Source organism: Coenobita brevimanus, chromosome 57, assembly GCF_032717465.1.
Source record: "Coenobita brevimanus isolate Jiangsu-jjx chromosome 57, ASM3271746v2, whole genome shotgun sequence".
Taxonomy (NCBI): domain Eukaryota; kingdom Metazoa; phylum Arthropoda; class Malacostraca; order Decapoda; family Coenobitidae; genus Coenobita; species Coenobita brevimanus.
Window position 1 is genome coordinate 34,738,797 of NC_137010.1, and position 20,303 is coordinate 34,759,099.

Consider the following 20,303-nt stretch of genomic DNA (forward strand, 5'->3'; position numbering starts at 1 on the left):
AATGGAATTATCACTTAGCCTTTTGCCTTTTATATATATATATATTTAGTAAGAGAATAGGTCATAAGGGACATTTCAATGGGTAATGAACATGGAAAATTAGCGACCAAATGCACGTGGGGTGTTCCCAGGTGATAAATTAGCTACTTCATGGACAATGGCAGTATCAATTAGCCTTTTACCTTGTTTTTGTATATTTTAAAGAATAAGAATAGGGCATAGGGCACATTTCAATGGAAAAAATGAATGGAAAAAAATGGCTGGGAGTTGCATTGTGCCGCCAGGCTGTAGCTAGGTGGGGTAGGGGGTGAGGGAAGGGAGGTGGGGAGGTGAGCCAAACACAGACAAATGGCTAAACTGGTAACACTGGATGCGAGTACTAGCAGTATTAGCAGCGCTGCCTATAGCTACACACTGGCAGTACTGATAGATGATACAAGACTGCACTTGAAAGCCCGGGAGATTTAAAAAAATCCCTGGATCACAGAAGTGACACCCCGCGGTATGGTACTTATGTAATGAGCGTCACGGTAGTGACGGCCCCTGGATAAGGGGTTAATCTAAGTTTTACCTATACTGAACAAAGCCATTTGACAGCAGCCAAACTAAATACATTATCATCATGTGGATGGCTTCAGTAGTTAAATGTTTTTAGATATGACAAGCATAATTATGGAGAACCTAGTTTAAAATAATTGAAAACCCAGTGCACTGGAATGGTTGAAGAGTATGCAATGTACACTGATGACATTCTGTAAGAACAACACCTACCTGATGTTGTATGTTCTCTGAGGCAGCCACTCTGTGCAGGACAGCCAGCCACACCAGTGACTGTGGCTCCTGCTGCACCCATGCCAAGAAGTGTACAGCCTGGGAAAGTAAAGCTTGTGTCAGAGTAGGAGTAAAAGTAGATCAACTCTGCATTCAGTTCTTATCTTGCTATTGAGCAATGTGTCTGTTTTACTGAAAAACACTGTGTCCGTCTTACTATTAAACAATAAGTTATATACATCTTATTACAATACTGAGCAGGGCTGAGGAGAAGGGGGGAAGCTGGGGATAATCCCCATGGCCTGGGCCTCAGAAGGGGCTGCACCCTCCAAAATAATGTTATGAGGGAGGAAAATATAACATAAGGATGCATATTTCACTCTGTAATGACACACTGGATATCTAAAGAAAATATATAAAAAGAAGTACCGGTAGGAATAGCTATACAGTATCAAAACACATTAAATGAAGGGTATATATAACATTTACAGTACAGAGTTTTGTATTACTGTATTTATATTTCGTACTGAAACGGCCAGGGATGTAAGGAACCTCTGACCCGCTGTTTTTTCTTTTCTTTTTACCTCTAATAGACTTACCAATCAGAAGGGTAAATACGTAAACAACTTCATAATAAGTAGTATTTCTCATTTTTCTTCACCTAATGCTGTATACAACCTCGATATAAAGGACTGAAGAACCAGGAATTCGCTTTCACTGGACTCAAGGAGCCAACTGGACTAAATTATTATTTGTTGGAAAAAGTTCGATAAAGCCAGAATCAGTCTGGACTGGCTATGTCACCACAATAAGATAAATAAAAGACATATATATCAGTGTACTGTACAGTATTATTAAATATATTATACCATTTGATTATTGTAGTGAATACATAATACAGTACAGTACTGCAATGGTAGTGAAAAACCACTGGTGTGATCCGGACTAACGTTTAATATATTGGAAAAAGTCCAGGTTAGCAGGGGGGAGTCCAGTTGTTGTTTTTATTGAACTTTCATTTTGTTCGGAATGGCTTGAGCCCCAATTAGTCCGTTATAGTGAGGTTTTACTGTTCTATAATTTCCTTGTTGTTATTATCATTGTTTAACAGAGAGGGAGGGGAAGATCCTACGGCACAGCAGGATTATTTTAGCAGTACATCAATGTGCTGTGACCTACTGGCTAGGAAACAGTCTAGTCATGAGTCAGACTTCGGGTGTAATACATCTGGCACAGTTTTCAGGGGAAGAAGGGCCGGTTGTTGATAATCATGCCTCAGGCTTGGTGATGGCTGTTGGCAGCCCTACTACTGAGCAACATTCCAGTCTTACTACCCGGTGCCTGTCTTGCAACTGAGTCCTGTGTAAGCAGTGACTGGTTTGACTAGAACAACTGCGGTTTCGTTGCTTCATAAGTGTAGTAATCAGAGTGGAGAGGAGACTAGCCAAGCACACATTAACCATATACACAGAGCATAGTGATCCATAATATTCCCCTTGTTGTGGCTGTGTATGCACAATATACTACACTCGACCCTTGATTCCCAGACTAAAAGGGGGAGAGACCAGTCCGCGAACCCCAAAAGTCCAGGAATTGCAAAAGTCAGGTCCCTCATACCATCCACAGAACTATTACCATAATTTGTCCAAATTCTCCAATATTGTCTGGCAATATTTCTGATATTCTAGAGCATTCTGGAGCGTAGGCTACCTATACCAACATAACTAATATACACAGTACATAAAATAACAGACACAATAACAATAATAATAACTGACACAATAGCAGTAACAGAGAAATTAGTTGGAGAAGAACAGGGAGGCTTTAGGAAGGGAAGAGGTTGTGTAGATTAGATATTCATTCTTAGATCTTTAGTGGAAAAGTTTCTAGAGAAGGGAAAGAAGTTGTATGCGGCTTTCATGGATTTGGAGAAAGCATATGACAGGGTGGATAGACAAGGATTGTGGAAAGTGTTAAGAATATATGGAGTAGATGGGAAGTTGTTGAATGCTGTGAAGAGTATGTACGATGGTGCGAAGGCTGCAGTGTGTGTGGATGGTGAACTAAGTGAATTTTTCTCTTTGAAGGTTGGGTTGAAACAGGGATGTGTCATGTCTCCATGGTTGTTCAATCTGTACATGGATGGGGTAATAAAAGAGGTACAAGGTAGGGTAGTGGATGTTGGAGTGGCCCTGGTGAGAGAGGATAGTGTTTGGAAACTCCCTGTACTGTTGTTTGCAGATGATACTGTGCTGTTGAGTGAAGACGAAGGGGAGCTGCAAGGCTTGGTGGATGAGTTTGAGAGAGTGTGTAAGAAACGGAATCTAAAGGTGAATGCAGGGAAGAGTAAAGTGATGGTCTTTGAGAGAGGTGAAGTTAGTGAATGTACAGCAAGGTTGGATGGTGAGGAATTGGAAAATGTGAGTACGTTTAAGTACTTGGGTAGTGTGATGAGTAAGGATGGAGGTTTGGAGGGTGAAGTGCTTGAAAGGGTACAGCAGGGAAGAAAGGTTGCTGGTTCTTTGAAAGCAGTGATAAGAAACAGGGAAGTGAGCATGGAAGTGAAAAAGTTACTACATGACAGTACTGTGATACCAACTCTAACGCACAGAAGCGAAGCTTGGACATTGCTGGAAGGACACAAGTCAAGAGTGAGAGCAGTGGAAATGAGTTATTTAAGAAAAGCCTGTGGAATCACGTGGAGAGACAGGCTGACGAATGAGGATATAAAGGAGCGTTGTGGTGTGGATGTGGATGTGATAGGAAGCGTTATGAGGAACACACTGAGGTGGTTTGGCCATGTGGAGAGGATGGAGGGTGAAAGACTGACAAAGAGAGTGTATGTGAGTGAGGTGGAGGGGGAAAGAGGGAGGGGGAGGCCGAGGATGAGATGGAAGGATGGGGTGGAGAGGTATATGAGAGAGGGGGGTGTGAGTTGGGAGCAGGGCAGTGAAATGGCGGGGGACAGGGCGACTTGGAGGCAATTTGTTTGTGGCCACCCCAAACAGGATTGAGGCGTCTGGCAATAGATAGATAGATAGACAATAGCAGTATTTTGTTAGTTACAACCCTAAGAATGGTTGGTTAGACAGTTGTTGATGAGAATGTGAAGGGTATGATAGAAGGAGATCAGAAAGCTGAGGAAAAAGAGGAAACTGAACAAGGAATGCACCACCACAAGGTGAGCCAACCACTCATCAGCTGACCGAAACATAAAAACGTAATCATCGAATGTGATCATGATCTTGGACTGAATCAGCAGTTTTAATTGGAAAACATTTAAATCTTTATTGCCATATAGGTTTGTACAGCTAATTATTTGAAATTCAGTCAGAAATTTGTGCTTAATTTAATTAATAATAGAAAATCAGGGGTCTGGGCAAAAATTTCTGAAAGTCAGCAGAAGTGTTTTGCCTAACAACTTGCCTTGATGGACATTTGTTTTGTATCATTATCAATTTACAATGCAGATAAATTTTTTTTTATTCAAAATAAATATTTATGCAAAACAGAAGTCTGTCAAGGCATGCTGACGATCTGAAGGGGAAATTTCTGTTAACATCGGTGCATTTTAGCTCTGAAACTTAATTTTTAAATTAAGTTATATTAAGTACAATTTTTTAAATAGATTTCAGATAATTGTGTGTGTATGAGCCACTCTGGTGAAAAAAATCAAAATGTTTTCCAATAAAAAGTGCCGATTTGGTATTTAGTCACACAAAGTCGGGTGAGCTAAGCGAGATGGAATGTTTTTTTTTTTTTAATTACTTATGAATTTTATTGTGTCCAAGCCTTCCTTAAATTCTAATGTGTTATGCAATAAACTATTTATACGGGCATTTGAGAAAGGTAAGAGGCAAACGGGATATTGCCATGAGTCAGAACTGGTGGGGCAATGCAGGTTGGTGGCCAAGATGCATTTCATGTATGAAAATATCTTCTTGTGTGTGTTACAAATGGCCTTTATCGAGTCAAAACCTTGCTAAAATTATACTGTGTTGTGCAGCAGACTGCTTATAGTTTTATATGAGAGAATAATGGCCGGACTTTTGTGAGAATCCCGGACTTGTACGGGCATTTGTCCGGCATTTGATAATATTGTCCGGCCTCAGCCCATGTCTGGGAAGTCCGAAAACCTGGAAATGGGGGTACAGGAAATCGAGGGTCGAGTGTATTTCTGCTACTGCAAACTAGAAATGCTTTGTTGTACAGTAATCCTTTTATCTCCCTGAGGTAAAAAAATTATACAAGGTAAAATTTTTAATAAAATAGCTTGGCCATCAACGTTGTTGCTTTCCCAACTGTGTGAAATATTCAACTTGTTCTGCTGATTATACAAGATGCAAGGACTGGGAACAGCACAAGGGCATAGATTAAGTTAGAGTCTCTCATTTGACCTGAAACCACCATTTTGCTTACTGTAATCTGATCAGCCCTGTTCCTCCTCCTATCCACTTTACTGTTTAACAATGTATTAGTCATTACGTAACACACACACACTATGTAATCTCTAATATGCCCTACAATCCACACTCCTCTGGCAGTGCACTCACCTCAATAGTCTCCCTGTCCTTGCCAGCTTTAGTAAAGCAGCTGCGAACTGAGGGCTCTATATTGGATCCCCCAAACGCTGCCACCTCCCCCAGCTGCCGTGGAACCTGAACACAATCATGGAGCAACAGACCTAACTTCCTCTGGTCTGCTAGGCGGTTGGGGTCGGCAATCAACCGGAACATGTCTGAAGTGAAAAGAGGAATATGTTTCACCAAGCAAAGTACTTGAAGCAGAAATTAAGTATTAAGCTCAATACCAATTAAGGCAAGGCAGAATTTTGTACGATAATTAGCTGGGCTTTACTGTATCTTGTTTTTATTTTAATGCAATGTAAAAATGAAATATGTACCAGTTTACATCATGTATTCAAACAACAATCAGCCAAACTAACAGCCCAACAGATACCCTTCAAACTGCAGTGGAATCCTAGTATTACACTAAACCTCTACATTGAATTAAACAAACACTACACTAATGAAGAAAATCACAACATGCAACTCATTAAATGATTAAAGAAAAAAAAAAAGCCACTCACATCTGTACTTTTCTTCTAGATGTCCTGTACACAGACACACGAGGCCAATCTTGAAGCTGAGAACACGCATCTGGCCTGTACGCTGACTATCATACACATTAAGCAGCCAGTTGAGACAAAGGTCCATGGCCAGGGTTACATCCACATCAGTGTTCTCATCGGCAATTGTGGCGTACAGGGCTGACAGGACTACTAGCATATCTGAGACATCGATGAGTCGGTCGTTCTGGCCTCGTAAGCCTTTCTCATCAAAGATGTCTGTCGCTGTCTGCATTTTGGCACGATCCACTGTTTGTTGGAGGGGAGATAACCTCTTTATCATCAGTACCTTCATCATACTCATCATACTAGCATAATTATCAAGACAGGACACAGAAAGACAGGAACCCAAGAAAAAGAAAAGCAACTGGGAAAGGAAGGTGCTAAATGCACAAACCCCTGGAATTTGAAATACCTGTACCTCTTAACTGTGGAATGCTGTTTTGCAACAGTCAGAAAAAACTGTTAAAAGTAATCCTTTAAATGATGATGATGAATGAGCGATACAGTACAGAAAGAACTGGAATGACATTAAACAGGTAATGATAGACACCATTATAGTTGTTGGAGCAATAAAATATTATAAATATAGTACAAGAAAATAATATTCAAAACATAAGCTGCCGGAGAAGGACGTTTTCATATAGTTGCAGGAATACAAATGTCCCTCAGCTCCCTCTCAATCCCCTCTGAGGAGGATGGTGCACTGCAGAAGGGCAACTTCAGCCTGCAGTCCACAAGGTTCACATTCAGATAAGCTGGGGATACAGCAACAAAAGCAACAACCACAATAAAGAAGGGATAATACAGTAATGATAAACCTGTACCCCCTCCCCCCCACACACACAAACTTATAACCTATAAGCCAAGCACAACTTACATGCAAGCTTCTTCTGGAGTAGCCTGAGCTTCGTGGCGGTGCGGTAAGCAGAGAACTTGATGTGATTGAACTCTGTGAGGGAGTCCAGCAGTTCCATCATGGCTGGGTGGTCCCAGTGGGTGCTCTCCTGTTCATGGCTGTAAAAAAAGAAAAAGAAGCTGAAGTGAGTGGATCATGCAGGACACAAAAATGTAAGGGGAAATGCAATGGAAGTGAGTGGGGGTAATGACAGATGGGACAATGTGAGGAGAAGCAGCAGGAATGAATGAATGGAGTCAAAAAAGGAAGGGAAGATAAATGAGGGAAAGTACCAGGAGTAAGTGGCAGCATCAAGGATGGTTGGGTAAAGCAGTGGGCATGAGTGAGTGTGAGGGATGAGGGGATAAAGCAACAAGGTTTAGGGGAGGTGTGAGGGATGGGTACATAAAGCAAGAGTGAAAGTGGCATGAGGGATGTTTGGACAAAGCAGTAGGGGTGATGGTGTGTGAGGGATGGGTGGGCAAAGCAACATGGTAAGTGGAGCTATGGGGATGGATGGGCAATGCAATGGGAGTGAGTTTATTTGTTAGAATATTTTTAGGATTTCCTGTAAAAGTAAGATGACTTTTTTTAAAGAAGAGATCCAGCTTGGACATTTATAAAGACAACAAAAATGGTCTGAGTATCAAGATTTGAGCAACATGGTACATTCCCAGTACATATTAACTTGCTGTCTTCAACTCAAACTACAAAAGTGATCAGAATGAGGAAAAGTGAAAGGGAAGGCAAGAATAAGTGAACAATATGGATAAAGGAATGAGTATCGAGTGAGAAAAAGCAGAAGCAGATGCAGGCTAATTAGTAAGAGTGTACTGTAAAGGGAAATAATTCTATCTATCTATAGCCCAACGCCCTAATCCCGAAAAGGGTGGCTGCAGACAAAACGCCTCCAAGTCGCTCTATCACCCACCATTTGACTACCCTCTTCCCAACTCACTCCCCCCTCCCTCATATACCTCTCACCTCCATCCCTCCACCTCATCCTCAGTCTTCCCCTCCCTCTCCATCCTTCCACTTCACCTACATACACCCTCTTAGTCAGTCTTTCATTCTTCATTCTCTCCACATGTCCAAACTACCTCCGTGTATTTCTCCTAATTTTCTCAACCACATCCACACCCACCCCACGATGTTCCTTCACTTCTTCATTCGTCAACCTGTACCTCCATCTCACTCCACATGCTCCTCTCAAATAACTCATTTCCACTGTTCTCACTCTTGACTTGTTCCCCTCTAGCAAGGTCCATGCCCCACTTCCATATGTCAGGGTAGGGATCACAATGCTATCATGCAGTGACTTCTTAACTTTCATACTCACCTCCCTATTTCTCATCACTGCTTTCAGTGAATCAACAACCTTCCTTCCCTGCTGTACCCTTTCAAGCACTTCATCCCCAAAACTTCCATCCTTACTCATCACACTACCCAAGTACTTGAATGCACTCACATTCTCCATATCCTCACCATCCAACCTCACTGTGCATTCTGTGACTTCATTCTTCTCAAACATCATAACTTTACTCCTGTTTACACTAACTTTCAGATTCCTCTTCTTACACTGTCCCAAATTCATTCACCAAACCTTGCAACTCCCTTTCATCTTCACTCAATAATAATGTATCATCAGCAAACAGCAACACCGGAATCTTCCACATCTCACCCTCATTTGTTAGAGAGACCCCCACATCCACTGCCCTACCTTGCACCTCCTATACAACCCCATCCATGTATATATTAAACTGCCATGGAGACTTCACACATATAATAATAAGGATATAATGATACACAAACAGTAGAAAGAACCTACTAATATGAATGGATCATGGCTGTTTATGCCCTATCAAAATATTTTTCTGTAAACATATAAAGCTGAGGAAAAAAGTGTGAAGACAGGTGTAGAAAAACTGTCATGGAACAACTGACAAAGAGCAAAGAATATATACAAATCAGAAAATAGGAAATGGCAAAGTATTTATCATGTAAAAGAAAACGATAAACAAAATGCATGAAAGATAGAAGAATATGAAGGAATTCTGCTCTTGACTCTCATAAAGACTCATAAGTACCAGTAACTACAAACATCTTTGATGCAAATAGCTGACATACAGAAAGCAATGACAAATCTCTTTAATAAATTAACCCCTTACTTAGCTAATAAGCTAAGCAAAAGTTTTCCATTTCTTGCCCTGCTTTCCATAATAAAACGGCAGTAAATTAGATTCCAAAACAGGAAAGAGAGAGAGAGAGAGAGAGAGAGAATATCCACAGTGCCCAGGGAAATGAGACACTCAATAATTTGTTCATCGCTTGTCTCTGACCCCACTTCACTGGCAATAACCATTACCTGTATTTCAATATTAAATATTATTCCTTTTAGATGTACTTCACACACCCTGTGGGATGCAGGTTCTGTCAAATTATAAGTAAGAAAAATGTGCAATCTCTGTCATTTCCATCTCCATACATACTGTAATTCATTCATTCCTGTTCAGTGTCAGTTATCTGGCCTCCTCAGTTGCCATGCCTCACTTTCCCAAATATTCATTGTCCATATGCAGCTATCCTCTTGGTCTTCTATGTCTCCTCCCAACTTTACATTCACTCACATATACTTTCTTTGGTGCTGGAAAGGGACACCTTCACATGCACACTTTGGTTACACAAATGCCCCTCAGCTTCCTCCATATTCCTAAAAGGAAGAATGGTAGTGTACCATATGAAAAGGGTAGCTTCAGCCAGTACAAGACAAGCCTGGGATATAACAACAACAATGACCCTATTCATATCCATTTTCTCCATATGACCATACCTTCTTAGAACTGTGCATACTCTTCCATCTTCCCTTACAAGTACTCTTTTATAAATTTTGATGCTCCTTATTGTATCCTACCTATGCAACTAATTTACATTCCTTTAGAATTCCAATTTCCATTTCTTTCACTCTTAATATTTCAAATTTACATCCTACCAAAGTTCCACACCCATGCATTATTGTGAGTACATGAACAACTTTATACTGGCCTCTGATGTCTCCATTACTCTGTTCCTAGCCTTATATAAAGATCTTCATTGCACTGGACAACTGTCTTCCTTGATCTACTCTAATCTCAACTTCATTTACATATTCAGCTGTCTTTTCTAGTTAGTACTGCACTGAAGTATTAAAAAATTCTCCATCAAATTCAGCCTGCTCTCCATTCACCATCTCATAACACTGTGTCACCATCGTTCTCAACAACCTTTTACCCGTATCTAAATTTACTTTCAAACCTTGCTATTCAAGTACAGTACATAAAAACAGACTGCTGAACCAGTCTGCAAAGATCTCATCCATTATTATCAAACAGCACAGAATTATATATTTTTTTTTTTTACAATAACAGAACAGAGGAAGGAAAAACAAAAGAATAAAAAATAATCCATACACCTGATTACAGGTGTCCTCCATTCATAAAAAATCTGTAACAGTCAGACTTGAGCAGCCATAGATTGAAGTTTGGGGGGAAACCACTACAAGGAAGCAAGTTCCAAAGAGATGCAGTTCGGGGAATAAAGGAATTCTTATAGGCAGAAGTCCTGCAATATGGCAGTGTGACAGCCCAGGCATGAGTACTACCTGATGCCCACGTAGTGCAGGGGAAAGCGTGGAGAGGTGGCATAATGGATACAATTTCGTCTGAACATTTGCCATAATAGTATCACAGGTCTACATAATCAAACTTTTTTCTCTCATCAGGTATAAAATATAACCTTTCTAAACCTATTTTTGACAACATCACAAATATGCAGTCCATTTTACTGTAACAAGTCATCATTTTATGGAAACTACCTTTCATCATTTTGGTTGCATTTTACCACTGGACGCATATGCTTACTTATAAAAACAAAGTTTTTCTTAGTATATTTGAGGTTTCAAAGTTTTCTGAAGTACAGTATATCAATTCCTCGTATACATTCTGTGTCTCCAAACAGTCTGCATATATAGTACACTGTATTTTCACCCAAATTTAAATAACAAAACAGAAAACTCTCCTGCAAGACATATAACAGAGAGTGAGTTCCAGTGCACTTTGGCAAAGGTCAAACTACTCAAAATCGGCGAGCTTTAGACTTCCTTTAATGTTGCGTTCAGGCAGTGTTGTACGTCTCGAGACCGGTCTTGGTCTCGAGACTGGTCTCAAGACCAGTTTGATGTGGTCTTGGTCTTGATCTTGGTCTCGAAGCTTCTGGTCTCGGAGTTTTGGCTCGAGACCAGGTCGAGACCAGCATTACAAAGCGTATTGCAGAGGGGGGAAGGTAGGAATTTATTATCATACATGGAGAAAAATCATGGCTGATTCGATTCATGGCAGGCCATACAGCGTTGTACTGTCTATAGATACTGTCTCGCTAGCGCTACAGTGATGATGCATGAGATGAGCCCTGCGAGCGTCCACAGAGTACGTACGAGTCGAGAAGGCATGCATGATGTGCCCATTCTCACAGAGATAATCTCCATTTGCACACAAGCATGTCTGCAGCTCTGTTCACCTCCGTGTACTTCATATACATGTATGGTGTATGCAATCCCTGCACCCTTTGTACACATACAACTAAGGTTTAGCTAGTTTGCTTGGAAAACGTAACCACAAAAATTTTTACAGTATTTTCCTATGTTTGTTTCTTCATGCCAATGAAGCAACGAAAGCAGAAATATTTTACCTAGATGTTCAGTTGTTCATATATATAAAATTTTGTAAATATATTTCCTCCCTTACAGGGGCACAGTCAGGATTTTGGAGCAATGGGGGGTGGGGGGCGGTGGCTCAATCGGTAGAGAGGTGGCCTGCAGTCCTACTGGACCCAGGTTCAAATCCCCACTGGGGCAGGGAACAGTTTAAGGATTTGAATCTCATAAAATCAGGCTTTATTGATCTACCAGAAAACCCGCCGACATGTCGTAATAATACCAGTACACTAGTCCTGTATGAGACAGCCCTAGCATGTATTCAATATGGGCGGTGGGTGTGGTGACATGTACAGGTGTGCAGTATGTAGGAGGGCTACTGGGCCTTGGAAGCAGGCTATGAAGCCTATGCCCAGAGTCGGACACATAAAAATAAAAAAGTCAGGCATCAGTGGCTTCCAACCTTTCGAGTTATGACCCTTCAGAGCTTCCAAATGGCTATCATGGAGGCCTGCAGTGACTTCTTTGACCTTTTTAGAAGAAAACAGAATATTATCTAGTATTTCACAGCCACACTCATATTTCATAAAACTTATTCACCTATGAGAGGGGGGCCATGGCCATGTAGCCCAGTGGTGTTTCTAGCCCCACTACAGTGGAGGGGACCACCTGGGGGCCGATAAATCATCTGTAGTAGCAAGAAGGGCAGTGAGCAGACTTGAATGAGGGCCCCTTTCAAGAGGGAAAGTTAGTGAAAACTGTTCTTTTAAACAAATAGTGGGTACGACCATAAGAAGTATTTGGAGCACATATGGAAGTAAAATATATATTTTATATTTATGAAAATTTTTTGCTTCCCACATCTGTATCCCGAAACCTCTTCGGTCTCTTATGTAATTATCCTGAAAAATAGGTAGTCCCCCTTGACTGTTCATGAGAAACGAAAGATGAATATGCTGTGTATGGAACGTTTGGGCACGGGTAAAGATTGGAAAGAAGTGCGAAAATTAGTCTTCCAAAAAACCAGCTTTCGCATGAGGAAGATGCAGCTATCCATGAGTACGATGGCACTGACAAAGTATGCAACACCATACGTTATAACTTCAAAACCATACTTTCAAAAGTTTAAAAACTTTAAAAGCTTTCAAAAGCCACACCATCGGTGTGCAGGGCAGCAGAGAGCTATGACCGCGCCCTGGAGTGCCTGGAAAACATTTGACATGGGCCAGAAAAAGAAGCAAAACTGTCACAGCCCAGGTGTGGGCCCTGGTCCCTCAATACTCTGGAGTTTTGGCCCTGGGAATTATCCCCCTTGCCCTCTTCTCTTTCTAATTCTTCTTAAGCCCCCACCATCCACTCACTCGATGTAGTGCAGCTCTCGGGTGTCTGCCCTTTCCTCTCCTTCATCCTTCTTTCCTTCCATCCTCTCCTGACTTTCTTTCCTTCATTCTTTCCTTGTCCTTCTGCCTACGGGTGACTTTTCACTCCCTCTTCTGTCTTTCTTTCCTTCATTCTTTCCTTTTCCTTCTGCATGTGGGTGACTCTACACTGAGTGACAAGCCAAATGGTGTCCTGTACCCCAGGAAACCGTTTACTATGCTGGGTGGTAACCATATAACCAAATTTTGGCACCTGGTGGTTTAGTGGGTAATTATTGTACTCCAGTCAGACTGAACTGGTGAAGCCAAGGGGTGGTTGGGGTTGATTGCTCATGTAATGCCACTTGGGGATGAGTGAGGCTGGTCACTCTCATCTTAAATGTCGAGACCAACTGCCTAGCCCCGGGCTCCTACGCTCCTCTTGGGGCAATGTAGGATTGGATGATGGATGGATGGATGGAGTAACTGTCTTCCCATAAACTCTCGACCTCATTCAAATCTTGTGCGATAATCAACTTAAATTCGTTTTAAAGGCGTTGAGTATCGCATCAATACATACTCTGCAACTGGGTGACTGGGGTACTCATTCGAGGGGCCAAAACACCTGTGAAAACTGACCAGCTGTGCAGCACCTGCAGGCTGCAGCTACTTTTCCTTTATTATGCAGACACACAAATTCTTGGTCTTGGCCTCGGAGGATCTGGTCTTGGTCTTGGCCTCGGAGGATCTGGTCTTGGTCTTGGCCTCGGAGGATCTGGTCTTGGTCTTGGCCTCGGAGGGTCTGGTCTTGGTCTTGGTCTCGAGGTGCCTGGTCTTGACTACAAAACTGGTTCCAGGCTCGTCCCTGTACAGCATCCAGCAGAAATCCATGAGCATACTTTCATTCAAGAAGCCTTGATAGCGCTGCTCTATTGCCCTGATATCTTGATGGAAGCGTTCTCCCTGTTCGTCAGAGACGATTCCCAGGTTCTGCTCGAAAACTTCAAGGTGCGAATGGAGGAAATGAACTTTCAGCAACATCTGACACCCCACTGAGAAGTCTCTCAACACCATATTCATAATCCGGTGACCTCTTGTTCCCCAGGAATTTTTCACATATCCACTTGAATGAGGTCCAGGCAGCCAGTTCCACATTGGCCAGATAAGTGCTGAAGCTGTGGCCTCTCAGACGTTCCTTTATCTGTGGGCTGATGAATATTCCTTCTTTCAGCTTATCTTCAGTGATGCCTGAGAATTTGCTTCCAACATATCTGAATGCTTCAGCGTTTCTTCTTCACAGTGTCTTCACGAACTGCTTCATTAAGCCTAGCTTTATATGAAGCAGAGGAAGAAGAATGTCTCTGGGAGCAACCAGGGGCTCATTCGCAATGTTTTAAGTTCCTGGCTCATATGTTTGTCTAGGTGACCATGTTGACTGCACATAGTGCTTGGAAGTTGCTAGGCTATCCCAGAGGCATAAGAAACAACAGTGTTTTGTGAAGCCTGACTGCAGTCGCAGTCCCATCAGCAAACCGATCACTTTCAAGTCTCCACACAACTTCCATTTGTATTCCTCATATTTTATGGTATCTGAAAGGGCCATACCATGTTGAGTACACCGCTTCCCGTCCGATCAGCGAAGTTAAGCAACGCTGGGTCTGGTTAGTACTTGGATGGGTGACCGCCTGGGAACACCAGATGCTGTTGGCATCCCTACGTGTCAAGTGGGGTTGGTGGAAGATTAGTGCCCCTCCCTGTAAAACAATTAACTCTAAGCCATTGGCCACCCCGTCTGGGATACATGGCGTCTGGCAATGAATGAATGAAAATGAAAGGGCCGCAATGTTTTCATAGCACTCCTTCATGTGCAATGAATGTCCTAATGGCACAGAAGGTTTCACATTCCCATTGTGCAGCAATACTGCCTTCAAGCTTTTCTTCGATGAATCAATGAATAAACACCACTGAGAAGGATCATGCTCCTGTGAAAGGCAGAAGAAAAATCCATCGATGTCATTGCAAAAACACAGTGGTCCATCAACAGAAAAATATGAAGAAAGATCTTCATTTTGCTTTCTGAAGTATGTTACTCGAACATCTTTACTGAGCAGACATTTCTCTTTCAAACGAGATGCCAAAAGTTAAGCCTTGTCCTTTGGTCGTCCCAAATCTTGAACTAAGTCATTCAACTCTCCTTCAGAGAACTGTTCAGCTGTGTCTTCATTGTTGGGTAAAAACTCTGCATCCTTAGCTGCTTCATCTAACTCAGTTTGGGCTACATCTTCATCCTCACTACTGGTAATACCATCTTCTGGTGGTACTGGAATGGGAAGATCTTCATCGTTGTGCGGCACTGGTCTTATAATGGATTCCAAACTGAGGTAAGCAATCTTGTGCTTGTTCTTAACAGAAAACCCGGATATGTTGACATTGCAGAAGTAACAATCTGTAGCATAATCTGTCAGCTCCCTCCAGGTCATAGGAACGGTGAATGGCATTGCTTTTTTCTCTTATTCAGTCAATCTCTTAGTCCACTCAAACAAGCTGTACAAATTACATATGGTGTCCATTTTCTGTCTTGATCTGCAAGAGCACAGCCGAAGTACAGCTGATAGACCTTCTTGATATTGTTCGTGATGTTGTGTCGCTGTCCCTTGGGGATGAACGAACCACAGACAGAGCAGAAACAATCATGGCTACTTTTGCATTGCCTTGACATTTCAACTGATTCAATAAAGAAAAACAGCTGCAAAAAAGCATAAGCAGTGTTAAGAACACGAATATGAGAATATTGCTATATGTAGTTTCAACACGAAGGTTCATCACTCATCATAAAAACCTCTACATGATAGGAATATGGGATTTTTGGAATCAGCACCCAAACTGTATCAAGAGCACCACAAAACTTTCATGATGATTTTTTACTGCTGACCGGCAAAGGGAGGCAACATTCCTTCCTATCTGTAGGAGAGGCAATCTATTTGTATTAGCAGGGTCATTAATTTTCCAACAGCTTTGTTCTGAATTTGATCCAGTTGTTTTAGTGCAATCTCTCCACATTCACTGCACAAGGGTAAGCAATATTCCAGCTAAGAGTTACATAACTCTTGTAAATTATAGCTGACTGCTCATCAATGAAGAAGTTACTGACTCTGTACAATAATCCAAGTTTATTTGAAACAGTTTTAGCAAGCGATCTGACATGAGAGATCCAGCTGAGGGCACTGTTAAACACCGAGAATTTCAATACTGTTAGAGATAGGAAAACTAGTAGCTCTGAAGGTGATACAGGAATCAGGCGATATCTGTCTATGGCTAAATTGTATAGGCCATCTTTGGTTTTCCTAATTTTTTTTTTTATTAATCCTAGGAAGAAGGAACCAAAGGCCATGAGCCCGCAATAACTGTTCCTTCCAAGAGAAAAACAAAATACAGTACAAGAGAGAGCCAAATTCAAGATCCGATCATTTCGAGATGCCTGGACACACCGCGTTTGAAAGACTGGAGATCGTAGGAAGCAGGAAATACAGAGGGAGACAGTTCCAGAGTTAACCATCCATCATCCAATCCTACGTTGCCCAATGAGGAGCATAGAAGCCCGGGGCTAGGCAGTTGGTCCTGACATTTAAGATGAGAGTCACCAGCCTCACTCATCCCTGAGTGGCATTATATGAGCAATAAACCCCAATCACCCCTTGGATATAAACCTTCACCGGTTCAACCCAACTGGAGCACAATAATTAGCCACTAAACCACCAGGCGCCAAAATTTGGTTATATGGTTACCACCCAGCGTAGTAAATGGTTTCCTGGTGTACAGGAAACCATTTGGCTTGTCACTCAATGTAGAGTCACCCACAGGCAGAAGGGAGAGGAAAGAATGAAGGAATGAAAGACAGAAGAGGGAGTGTAAAGTCACCCATAGGCACAAGGAAGAGAAAAGAATGAAGGAAAAAAGGACAGAAGAAGATGGAAGGAAACAAGGATGGAGGAGAGAGTTAACCTGTTGCATAAATAAACGACTGGGAGTAACGGTTAACTCATGCATTAGAGACTTGGACAGAAAAGGGATGAGAGTTTGCTGCTAGACGGGTGCTACGCGACCATCGTAGAGGTGGAGGAATGCAAGCAGACAGTTCAGAGGAGCAGTGACCACTGACGTAGCGATAGAAGAGAGATACAGATGCAACAGTGAGGTGAAGAGACAGAGGTTGAATGGAGCCAGTAAGAGGAGGAGCTGTATGTGGGGAACCTCCCCACACATGCAAGTTGTACTCCACACAGGGGAGGATAAAAACCCGTGTATAGAGTCAACAACTGTGCAGGGGAAAAGAAGGAACGGAGTCGGCTTAGCACACCTAATCTCTTGGAAGCAGATTTTACAAGAGATGTAATATGATCTTTCCTTGATAAGTCCCGAGTAAACGAAACCCCAAGCATGTTCAAGGATGATGCAGGATTAAGCTGAATATTATTAAACATTAGTGGGTACACCTGTAGAAGATTTTGTCAGGTTGATAGGTGTAAGAACTGAGTCTTTGATGCATTAAAAACAACAAGATTATTTTTACCCCACTCAGAGATATGAGCCAAGTCAGACATTAGGTGTGCCATAGCCTCATCCTTTGTTTGTTGAAGTAACTGTTGAGATGATACAATGTTATTTTGTCCCCATTCCATGATCTTAGATAAGTCTTGATTTATGGAGATTGTTGTACTGAGTTTCGAGTCAGAGATATTAAACTTTGTAAATGGGTGTCTAAGTGTGAATGAAATGTAAAGTGGTGAGTTAGCTGCATATGAGTGAATGGGATTATGGATGACAGATGAGATCACTAATATAAATTAATAATAGGACTGGCACCAAAACTGATCCTTGTGCCATGCTGGCATTAACTGAGTGGAAATTGCATATTTTTCTGTCATTAAGATAAAAGGAAATCTGAGGAACAAAAGATGATAGGTCATAGCAACGCCCATCTCAACAGTTACTTCAACAAGCAAGGGATGAGGCTGTGGCACACCTAATGTCTGACTTGGCTCGTATCTCTGACTGGGGTAAAAATAATATGGTTGTCTTTAATGCATCTAAGACTCAGTTCTTACACCTTTCAACCCGACAAAATCTTCCACAGGTGTACCCACTAATGTTTAATAGTATTCAGCTTAATCCTGCATAATCCCTGAACATGCTTGGGGTTTCATTTACTCGGGACTTATCTTGGAAAGATCATATTACATCTCTTGTAAAATCTGCTTCCAAGAGATTGGGTGTGCTAAGCCGACTCCGCTCTTTCTTTACCCCTGCGCAATTGTTGACTCTATACAGGGGTTTTATCCGCCCCTGTGTGGAGTACAACTCTCATGTGTGGGGAGGCTCTCCACATACAGCTCTTCTCAATAGGGTGGAGTCAAAGGCTTTTCGTCTCATTAACTCTCCTCCTCTTACTGACTCCCTTCAACCTCTGTCTCTTCGCCGCACTGTTGCATCTTTATCTCTTTTCTATCGCTACTTTAATGGTCACTGCTCCTCTGAACTGTCTGCTTGCATTCCTCCACCTCTACGACGGGCGCGTAGCACCCGTCTGGCAGCAAACTCTCATCCTTTTTCTGTCCAACTCTCTAATGCAAGAGTTAACCGTTACTCCCAGTCTTTCATTTATGCAACAGGTCAGCTCTGGAACTGTCTCCCTCTTTCTGTATTTCCTGCTGCCTATGATCTCCAGTCTTTCAAACGCAGTGTGTCCAGGCATCTCAAAATGATCGGATCTTGAATTTGGCTCTCTATTGTATTTTGTTTTTCTCTTGGAGGGAACTGTTACTGCGGGCTCATGGCCTTTGGTTCCTTCTTCCTCGCATTAAAAAAAAAAAAAAAAAAAAAAAAAAAAAAAAAAAAGGGAGTTTGAACAGCGGGGAATGGTGCCACATTGTCAAATGCTTTAGAAATACCAAGGGCTACTGCATGGGCATCTCCATGTTGGTCAATTGACTGATGGATGGTATGAGTCAGGAGACTGAATATATCAACAGTGGATCTTTCGTGGTGAAAACCACACTGTCTAGCAAAAATTAAGTTGTTGAATTCAGGATGTTTAACAATGTGCTTATTGATTACAATCTCAAATACTCTACCACGAGAAGATGTGATAGTTACTGGTCCATAATCACAGGGGTTAGAGGAACTTCCTCTCTTTGGAATTGGGTGAATATTGGCTTTTCCCAAAAATTAGGGAATGAAGAAGTACGTATGCATAATCTTAATAGTTCAGCCAGAACAGCAGCAAGTTCTGGGGAACACTTCTGCAAAACAAGTAGAGGAATTCCATCTGGACCTGGAGCTTTGTTGGTTGTTAAATTGTCTGGAACAGATTTTACATATCTACTCTGTGTCTTAAGTGGAGCTATTTCTGGAGAGTCAAGTTCTAGGACGTTCTTGCTGACTTCCTCCATCCATCCATCATCCAATCCTATGTCGCCCCGCATGGAGCTTAGGAACCCAAGGCTGGGCAGTTGGTCCCGACGTTTAAGATGAGAGTGGCCAGCCACACTCGTCCCTGAGTGGCATTATGTGAGCAATAAACTCCAACCACCCCTTGGATATAAACCTACACAGGCTTAATCTGACTGAAGCACCTTAATTGCTCCCCAAACCACCAGGTGCCATAATTTGGGTATATGGTTACCACCCAGCATAGTAAATGGTTTCCTGGTGTACAGGAAACTATTTGGCTTGTTACTCAGTGTAGAGTTACCCACAAGCTGAAAGACGAGGAAAGAATGAAGGAAAGAAAGACAGAGGAGGGACTCTAAAGTCACCCATGGCCAGAAAAAAGAGGAAAGAGTGAAGGAAAGACAGACAGAAGAGGAAGGATGGAAGAGAGGAAAGGGCAGACATCCAAAGCAGCACTACATAGAGTGAGTGGACGGTGAGTGGCCCCACCTACCACTTGACTTCCTCCAAGGTAGAATTTCTGGCAAGTGTACTGACTAGGATGTTCCCTTTACTATGTGGGTCATTTATTGCATTACCATCAGAAGATTTTAGTAGGGGAATGGGTCATTTATAACGTTACCATCAGAATATTTTAGCGGGGGAATGGGTGATGACTTGTTAAAGTTGTTACTGAAAGAACTGAGGGTCAACCAGAATATTTTATTGTCATTAGAATTATTTAATAGTTTGGATGCCTGGTTGTGAAGAAAGCTTGATTAAAAAATTACTGTTTTTGCATGGTTTCTAGCAATTTTAAATTGACTGAGTGATTCAGATGATCTGATTTTATCTATCTATTGCCAGATGCCATAATCCCGTAAGGGGTGGCCATTCGACTTTGAGTTATTTGTTTTATGGGGAGCGGCACTAACCCTCCACCAATCCACTTGTTGGCATGTAGGGAGCATGTATTGTTTGGTTATATGGTTACCACCCAGCATTGTAAATGGTTTCTTGGCTTGCAGGAAA

The 20,303-nt window shown here is 41.9% G+C and overlaps 1 protein-coding gene and 1 non-coding gene across 6 annotated transcripts in view; one reads left to right on the forward strand and one right to left on the reverse strand.

The window, feature by feature from the left end:
* Window positions 1-20,303, reverse strand: part of Dys (Dystrophin) — a 257,169-nt gene that overhangs the window by 35,436 nt on the left and 201,430 nt on the right. For all 5 annotated transcript variants that reach the window (XM_080274262.1, XM_080274264.1, XM_080274265.1 and 2 more), the window contains exons 9-12: window positions 6,780-6,916; window positions 5,861-6,148; window positions 5,325-5,509; window positions 772-870 (exon numbers count right to left, since the gene is read on the reverse strand). In XM_080274262.1, coding sequence (XP_080130388.1) covers window positions 772-870; window positions 5,325-5,509; window positions 5,861-6,148; window positions 6,780-6,916 — 709 coding nt within the window. The remainder of the gene's footprint in view (window positions 1-771; window positions 871-5,324; window positions 5,510-5,860; window positions 6,149-6,779; window positions 6,917-20,303) is intronic.
* Window positions 14,434-14,552, forward strand: LOC145402409 (5S ribosomal RNA). The gene has a single exon (XR_013897764.1). It is a non-coding gene; the product is annotated as a 5S ribosomal RNA (ribosomal RNA).